Source organism: Nestor notabilis, unplaced genomic scaffold, assembly GCF_000696875.1.
Source record: "Nestor notabilis isolate BGI_N333 unplaced genomic scaffold, ASM69687v1 scaffold7276, whole genome shotgun sequence".
Classification (NCBI taxonomy): domain Eukaryota; kingdom Metazoa; phylum Chordata; class Aves; order Psittaciformes; family Psittacidae; genus Nestor; species Nestor notabilis.
In genome coordinates, this window is record NW_009932287.1 from 33,164 (window position 1) to 42,274 (window position 9,111).

Sequence of the window (9,111 nt, forward strand, 5' to 3'; positions counted from 1 at the left end):
CCTGGGCAAGGGTCTGCTCAGCACAAGAAGGAACAAATAATGACAGCTACTCTAGCCCTTTAATTATTTGGGATCCCAATTTTAATCTATGTAAATATATCTGTGTGCCAGTTCTCCCTCCCTTTTGAGCTGGTGTAACTCCTAGTTTCAATGGATGTCTCTGGTAGAGACCAGACCCATATATTGCAGTTGTTACATGAGCCAAATTAATGCTCACACAGATGGCACCTGCTTTTGGCAACGATAGTAGGTACACACTGGTGTTGATTAATATGGTGGTTGATGAACAAGATAGATACTGATTAGTGCCTACTACCTCTGTAAACTAACATTTACAAAACCATGCAGTTATTGTAGAGATGTACTTCTAAAAAAACTCAAAAACCCTAGTAATATGTTCATTCAGATAGATATTTTTACCATAAATCAACTGGAGATTGTACTATTTTGATTGAAACTTTCTCTACACTTTCAGAGAGTTGAAGTTTCTTATTTAGAAGTGCTCAGTTTAACTCCTCTATAAACTTCTTTTGCTTTGACAGTGATTTAAAAATACAGTGAGCTAACTTAACATTTTAAAAATTACTTGATTATAAATCCTTCCTGAAAGATCCCTGCATGCATAAATTATTAGTTATAATTAAAGCCTAGAACTATTTTATTTTTTTGATTTGTTCCTTAAAACACATTGGTTCTGTTCTACATCTCTGTCAGCTTAACGTCCCATTGACAATCACTTTTTTTTCCGGAAAGAAGAACAGATACCTATCCAAAAAGTTGACCCCAAAATTACATTTTACAAAAATAACGCCATTCATTGGCTCTAATACTCTGCACATGGTATATTGCTCATACTTGCAGTACCTCTAGGCTGAAACTGCTCCTAATGTTTCACTGTAAACCTCAATCTAATACGAGTGAGAGGCTGCTTTAATTTTATTAAGTAGCAGTTCTCCTAGCTGCAAAGGCATAGAAGACAGCCTGGAAGACACAATCTGTGCGATGCTGTTCTTTATTGTCACAGGTACAGAGTTCTGATGTGGCAATGCTGCACATTCAGGTCATTGAACATTTACCGATCAGGAAGGGCTTTTCAGTCTCTAAAATGGTTACAAATGTTTTCTGTTGGAATGCACTCATTGTAAGCAGTCTGATCTCAATGGAGTCCTACTATTTTATTTTGGGAAATAATGGCAAAGTCTTACCAACTGTTGATGGAGATACCATGGGGTTAATTTATGTTCACGTTGGAAAAGCAAAGCAGTGCTCCCTCCCAACTCTGACAGATCCCGCGAGTCTTTTCAATGGTTGATTGTCAGGTTGCCCCAATCTATAGCTTAGCTCTGACAACAGCTCACAGTTTATTTGCAGCTTTGAAGCCTGGTCCTATAGTGTTTCTCTTCTGACAGGAGATGAATAAAGGTGTCACTGTGGGAGACTTTTAGCCGGCTGCTATAAAAAGGACCCTCTTTGCCTTCTGTCACAAGATCCTCTAGTTCACTTTTGGAGCTTGTGGCTTTCCCCTCAGCCGAGTTTAGCTCCATCAGCTCCAATTCATGCTTGGCAGCTGTTTCTAAAACTCTCTGTTTGTTATAATACCTGACAAAGTTGTTAATGATCGGATGGATGGGAAGGGCAATGGCTATCACCCCACAAAGAAAACTGATGGCAGCATTCAGCTTTCCTAGTGTTGTTTTAGGATATATATCTCCATATCCAACTGTGGTCATAGTAATGATTGCCCACCAAAATGACTGAGGGATGCTTTTAAATAAAGTTTCAGGGTGACTTTGCTCCATGGTATAACCCAGGGCAGAAAAGACAAAGATTCCAACAGCTAAGTACATGAGGAGCAGCCCGAGCTCCTTAAAGCTACGTTTCAGGGCATACGTTAGAGTCTGGAGCCCCGAGGAGTGCCGTGCAAGCTTGAAAATCCTTGCGATCCTCATGATGCGCAGTGCCTGGACAGCCTGCTGGACATTGCTCAGCTCCATGAGTTTGGCTCCCAAGTGGGTCAAGGTCAGGCTGACATAGAAAGGAAGTATTGCTAGCACATCAACAATGTTCATGAAAGACAGGACAAAGTGGAGTTTGTTGGGAGAGGAGATCAGCCTCAGCACATACTCCATAGTAAACCAGCCTATACAGGCTGTCTCTATGCTGTCCAGGGTCGGGTGCTCTATACGGTTCCCCTCAGCGTCTACGATCTGGAGGTCTGGGATAGTCCCCACACACATCACAATGGAGGAGATCAAAATAAACAGAAAGGACAGAACAGCGATCACTCGAGCTGGGTAGGACGATTCTGGCTTCTCCAGAAATTTCCAGATGTATTTTTGGCACCTTTTCCAGTGACTTTCCGAGGCATCCACTCCCAAGTCATCCAGAATCAGTTGCACCCTTCGGGCTATTTCTTCCAGTTCCTCCTTTTTTTCACTTAGATGAGCTTTGCAGCAGTCATCCAAAAATTTCAGATCCACTTTCCAAAATTCCATTTCATTCTTGAAACATATGGGGCATATCCCTTTCTTCATGTGAATTTCCCCAAAGTAGTACACGTCAATAATGCATTTGAAAGCATCTGGATCTCTGTCAAAGTAAAACTCTCTCTTTCCAGGATCATAGTCATCACAGAGGGAGAATATGCTATCATATCCTCCCGATAAACAGTTGATCAGCTCTGCCAGCCGTGTTTCTGGGTATTGGCTCAGGTTATCTCCGTAGAACACCTGCCTTACCCCACCGACATTAACTACAATCTCAGTTTCTTCATTTCTTTCTGATCCGTCACTGTCCATATCTGGAAAGCTAGAGTCACCTGCCATTTTAATTCTGTCGGCTTTTATTTGATTTTTAGCTTCTTGTTTGGTTTCAAAGCTTGTGGTTTTAATTTCTCATGAAAGCAAATTGGTAGCGAGTCAGTTCTATCACCAACGTTACTAAACTGACCGGGAGTTATGGTGGGAAAGGTTACAGAAACAAGCCTGCAGTCAGGAAAGCCTCGTGAGGTATGCAACAAGCTGCAGGGAAAAGACAAGTCATCGGGCTGCTGTGCCTGCAAGCAGGATGTTAGAAAGCTCCAGCAGATTTGAAAGAGAAGAAACCATTTAATAAAACTCACCCCTCTGTTCAGTGCTCGAGAGTCTTTTCAGGTCCCATTCTCTCTCTAAAAGTGATATTTATTCACAGGTTGGAAGTCACGGCAGAGAAATAAATCCTGCTCTCTGATTAATGCAATGTGCAGTGAGTGACAGTTCTCAGAGAGACAATCAGCAGGGTGAGCCCACAGAAAAATGTTGCAGTTTCTCTCTTCGATTCCACAGAATTCCCTAGAAAGCTGCTTTGGAATTTTGTTTTCCTGTCCGTTTTCTTTTTACTTTAAGGTCTTCCCGAGTTTATCTGCTGACTCTTGCACATAGTCGGTGCAAGTGTGTAGAGGAGAAACTTGTGCTTGTTTTCCCTTTGCTGTTTCCCAGCACAATAGGAAGCCCAGACTGCGAGGAGTCCTTTCCAAACTCTACCCTCTTCTGGTGAAACACAGCAAAGCACCAGCTACACAGAAAACAGCTCAGCTATTTATACGCCTGCCTCGCTGTAAAATAACGTGTTTCTATACCGCCATGCACTTTCACATTTTTTTAAAATCAAATACAAAACATAATCGTGTATAAAGTCATTCAGAGCTTCAGAAAGACACTGAAATATATTCTTCTTATGGCAGAAGACAGAGGAAAAAATATTGTGTTTTGGAATAAACACACAACGTAAATCTCGCTTTTAGAGAGACTGGAGTAATTCCCTGTTAGGACATTGAGTTACTGTAGATTTGTATTGTTGTCATTGAGAATCAAGCAGGGACCATAAAGTTTTTGCTGCAGCTGTGGACCAAAATTTTCCCTGCCCTCTCTGCACGTTTCCCACATCTCTGTGTCCTCAGTTTTAGCCATGCTTTCTTGACCTGTGTTCAACTGACCCTAAGGAGGGTTTGAGTAATTGATTTCTTGGTGAATGTTACTTACCAGCAATAGTGCTTTGTACTACATCCAGCACTTAACAAGTAGAATAACAAGAATTTCCTCTTAACTTTGTTTTCTCCAAATTCCAGGTTTTGATGGACATTTGTTCCCTAGACCCTTATGTGCAGGTGATACAGTTCATTGTAGTGGGTGCTGAGGGCTCTGACCCAACAGAATTCATAGTTGGCAAGTTAACTGTTTCTGGCCACAGCAGAATGATCTATACCAGCAGGTTTTGATCTTTTCCTATTTACTGGCTTCTGAAAAGCTTCTAAGTGGAGGGGAATAGGGAAGGGCAAATCCGATCGATAGCATGCTTCTCTAGGCTTGTGTCCATCCTGGGAGAAAGGTGAGAGCACTGATGTGTCTGCTGTCCTGGTGCTCCTGTAACCCAGCGAGGGGGACCCTGGTGAGCACACTGTGCTCCATTTCCACTCCCTTGCCTGAAACTTATGGGAGATTAGTAAAAGGTTGTGCACCAGACATCATCGTGACATGGGGTATGCACATAGCCTCACGTACCTTATGAATACCCCTTGGAGGTAGTTCATGACATGTGGGAGTGCACAAGCCATGAGTTTAAATCACTGATTCAGCCCCTTCCCAGACCTTCCAATGACCTTCTTTGTCCCTGAGCTCTTGCATGATTGAGGAGAGTGAAAATATGAGATGGATGAGGTGAATTCATAATAGAGGAAGACTCATAAGAAACCTATAAAAGAAAGAAACACAATCCTTTGCCTGTCACACACGTCCATGCACAAATTTATAATGCAAAAACTGAAGCCAAGGGAAGTGGGTTCTTGCTGCTCTGTTGTAGTCACCCCCTAAATGCAGCACCCAGTCACCCAGTCTCACAGGGAGGAATAAGCCCTGCATGAACCACAGCTCCATAATCTTCAAATGCCTGGGCTATGTCACTTGTATCCTTGCTGCAGAACAGTATGGAGGGCAAGGAACAATAACTGCAGGGGCTGGTCACTTTATTCAAGTGACAGTCCCTGGGAAAGAGGAATATCCATTAGTCTACACCTGCGTCACACTGTTAATCTCTGGAGGTCAGTGTCACCTTCAGGTGTTCCTGAGGGTACTGCATAGTGTGGGTGCAATGCAAGATGTTCCTTGAATTCTTTTCCAGGCACGTATAAGTTTTCTGAGACTTGCAAGCTTAATGGGTAAAAGGGAGATCTTGGAGATCTCCAAAAAGACTGAGATTTTGTGGGTTCAGCAATATTTACCCACCTAGGACTTCCTTGGCCATGAACAGGAATGGTTTGGCTTTATTTTAGCACAATAAATTTTAAGATGCCGATAGAAATCTCATACTTGCACAGGGGAAATGTATGAGATTACTGACTGCCAGTTCTTGCAAAACAAAACTGATACCTGGGAAAATTAGTTTTAATATGTTGTCAGGCTGCATCAGCACAGGGAAACAGGTTCTTTATGTTTACATCCTCAGATTTAGCCATCTCAGATACCTACTCATTTTGATCAGTGATTCATTCCAGTAACCTTTTGGCTTTTCTACAGGTAACGATAAGATATCAATGTATGATTGAGCATGACCGACACAGAAAGCACCAACTTAGTTTCCAAATAGGCTTGTCTCCACACCCTGTAATTTTACAGAACAAACACCTACAAAATAGGCACACAGGATTATATTGTTCAGTTTGAAAGGTGAAATCAGCTCCTCTCAAATGGTAAATCTCAGCACCTTCTCAAAAGGTTGGAAAGAAACTATTTTTGAAATGCCAGATCAGTCCTTATGAAGACTTTACTTAGTGCAGCTGCTAAAATCCTTGTGCTTTATTCTCTCGTCTTGCGCCTTTGCAGAGTTCTTTACACCTTCCAGTGTGCCTGTCAAATGTTAGAAATGTTAGAGATTTGGTAGTATTTTAAATTCACTTTGACAAATATAAAACATCCAAAGAAGGGTCAGGGAAAATCTTAATGAATGTTTTTTGGTTTTTTTTTTTTATCAGACGCATCACTGAACAGCAAACTACAAGAGCAGAATGAATAATTTGCAGCAAACAATTTATTTCACTAATTGAATTCATTTTTCATCCATGAAGAGAGAGCGTCTCTAATATAAAAATTTCAGTAGGTAATTGTTGCCCTGTAACTCATTTATGAGTAACTCACTGCAATTATTCTAAATTCAACTTCTGTTGATTTATCTGGACTGGGCAAACAGGCCAAGCCTTGCTCTGTGTCTACTTGAAGTGTTGCATGCTGGCAATTTAACTCCTACAGACCGAATGAGACAGTTCTGTGTCGGTACTTTGGCTCAGAGAACAACACACGGATTTGAACTGGCAGATGTGTTAAGCTTTGGCTGTGGTTCAGACTGGCTCCTTCAGGGAGGAGAAGGAGGAGTCTCAGCCAGACCTCAAACTCTGCAGCCCAAGGGATGGACTCCCAGGTTGCTGGATGCTCACCTGCCAAGGGCAGCCCCAGCAGGGATGCCCAAGGATCTCCCCGGGGAGCTTGGACCCCCACAGGGCTTGGTCCACAAGTCATAGCTGGAGCTCGAATATGGCTCCTCAGTGGCATCAGGCCCAACATGAGGGTGGCACAGAGCATCCCACAGCACAGCACCTGGGGACCTGCAGTGACAGCAGTGCTAGAAGGATGCTGGAGCTGCAGGTTTGGCTCCCTTTGCCACTTTTTGAGAGAGAACCTTCACCAGTGGGTGGCTTTGTGTTAGTCTGTGAAGAGAGATTGCTCCTCTTGAGCTGTAGTCTGGCTCATCCTGCACTCCTGAAACTTAGTGAGCACCTCTACCCTCCTGGCTGATGCACCCAGCTGCTCCCCGCTGACCTATGGGCAATAGTGATGCATGAAGGGACATGTGTAGGTTAAGAGCCAACCTTAGGGAGATAAGACTGTACTCCATGTGGAGAGGGGTGTTTAATGCAGAAGCAGGAGTCAAGCAGCCTCTCCGCAAGCAGGCTGCAGTGTAGGCAGCCTCCTGCACTGAGCACAGCCCTGCTTTCAGTGCCTGGGACCATGACGGCACCTTTGGCCTCTTGCTCCTCCTGGACACTACAGAGTGTTTAGTGCTGTGTCTACACGTGTAAGCTCAAGTTTAGGGACCTAACTATGACTGTCCAAGAAAGAAACAGTTAGAGTATGTCTGGCACAGATCCAGCCCATGCTGACCAACTAACATGGACATTTCCCAGCCACCATGTGTCCATCAGACACCATTCCCATCTGGCAGTTTGCAAGCAGCCACCTGTACTGGAGACTAAAAGGATTCTAGACTAGATGGAGACCAGTTGCCAGTTGATTTTAGTGACCAGAAACATCCCCGGGCACATGTAAAGCTGGTCTAGGGTGTACTGAGTTGTCCTGAGTCACCTGTTGCCACTGGACATCTGCTTTTTAGGTTCTGTGATTTCTATGCTGGACACTGTTGTGTGGCCCTCAGAGGCCATAGAACTAACAGCAACCTTGGGGGGATGGTGGCTCCTACTCAGTGTAACCCCCTTGCACAATTGTCCTTCTGCTATGTCGTATTTGGTTTTTAAATGACATCCACAGGACTGGAACTGTGATGGATCCAGCAAGAGATCTCAGCATCTTACATGCAACTTATCCTCAGCTAGATGCAGACTGTGAAGAGCTACTCAAGACAACAAGATGTAATGGAAATGTACTATAAAAAAGTCAATAAGAGACCTAAAGAAGAATGGGGAATGGAAGTATCTTATTCGTCCTCCTTTCTTTAGGGTATTGTGAGGATAAAGCTTGCAGTCAGCTGCATGGGGTCTGCTTCAGCAGCTGATAGCACAAGGTTCTGTGGTTCTGTGTGGAAGAAACACCATATAATTACTTCACATCAATCACAAGAAATAGGAGGCAGATAATCTCAAAGAGAGAGAAGCAATTAATGATGTTGTCATAGGCTTCAGAAAGAGCATCTACTCTATTTTACCACAGCCAGCTTTACCAAGAGGAGCAGGAAAGACTTCACTGTAAGAATTCTTCAGGGTTTCCAAATCTAAGGTAGTTTCTAGTGGTTAGTGAGGCAACCTCTCTTTCAGATTGATATGTCGAAAGCAAGAGGTTATGAAGTGTCTGACCTGAGATGGGTATCTATCTGGACTGTAGCAGACAACATCACCTTGTGAAGCTGGTTTATGTGTCTCTGTCTCCATCATATTTACATATTTCTCCATGACTATTATTTCAGATCAAACGAGTCCTTCCCCAGTTTATTTCCCCCTCTCTAAGTTACTTCAGTTCTTTTTTCAAGTTCAGAATTTATATATACTAAATCAGTTTATTTATTTTAGCAGCTCTTTTAATTAATTCCTTATGAAAATCTGGTAATAGCTTGCTGTAAAATTTAATTGGTCTTGCTTTTCATTTGACATTAATGAGTCTATTTTCTTATACAATTAAACCTGCCTTAAGTGACCACCCCAGAGACCAGCCAAATCTCTGATTTAATGTTAATGGCTTTAAATAAATAAGATGCAGCCTCCACTGGAAGCAGATAACATCTGGGTTGAAATTAAGCATATCAGTGAGTCATGAATGGGATGGGAGCTGGAGATGCTATAAACATTTTAAGGACCTTGTCTTGTTTACAGTCACTGTGTTTTGAGGAAGGACTGGAAGTTTGCTTCCTGCTCTTAAACACTGTCACCCAAAGCTTTCAATTATTCTTTTTCCCTTTGAATATTGTTGCATGTACAAAGAAAAGAGAAAACCTAGCATCCTAGGTTTGGCTGGGGTAGAGTTAATCTTCTCCCTAGTAATAGTACAGTGCTATATTTTAGCTTTAGTGTGAGAATAACATTGATAACACACCATCAGATGCCAATGGATGTGATCAACCAAACCCCATCAATATCTCCACCAGCTAATAAGAAAGAAACACAAGCTTTCTTAGGCATTGTGAGTTTTTTTGGAGAATGCACATACCAAATTACAGTCTGATTGTAAGCCCTCTCTATTATGTGACGCGGAAGAAGAATGATTTCAAATGGGACCCTGAGCAACAACAAGCCTTTGAACAAATTAAACGAGAAATAGTTCATGCAGTAGCCCTTGGACCAGTGCGGACCTGGCCAGA

At 42.6% G+C, this 9,111-nt stretch overlaps 1 protein-coding gene across 1 annotated transcript; it reads right to left on the reverse strand.

Moving 5' to 3' along the window:
• Positions 1-989: 989 nt before the first annotated feature.
• Positions 990-3,220, reverse strand: KCNF1 (potassium voltage-gated channel, subfamily F, member 1). Its single transcript, XM_010016313.1, has 2 exons — positions 3,122-3,220; positions 990-3,055 (listed from the first exon to the last, which is right to left on the reverse strand). Exon 2 carries the CDS (start codon positions 2,823-2,825, stop codon positions 1,362-1,364), a length of 1,464 nt encoding a protein of 487 aa, XP_010014615.1. The 5' UTR covers positions 2,826-3,055; positions 3,122-3,220; the 3' UTR covers positions 990-1,361.
• Positions 3,221-9,111: the final 5,891 nt, after the last annotated feature.

Excerpts from the sequence above, each read along its gene's own strand:
- KCNF1 (XM_010016313.1), bottom strand. The coding sequence starts at position 2,825 with ATGGCAGGTGACTCTAGCTTTCCAGATATGGACAGTGACGGATCAGAA.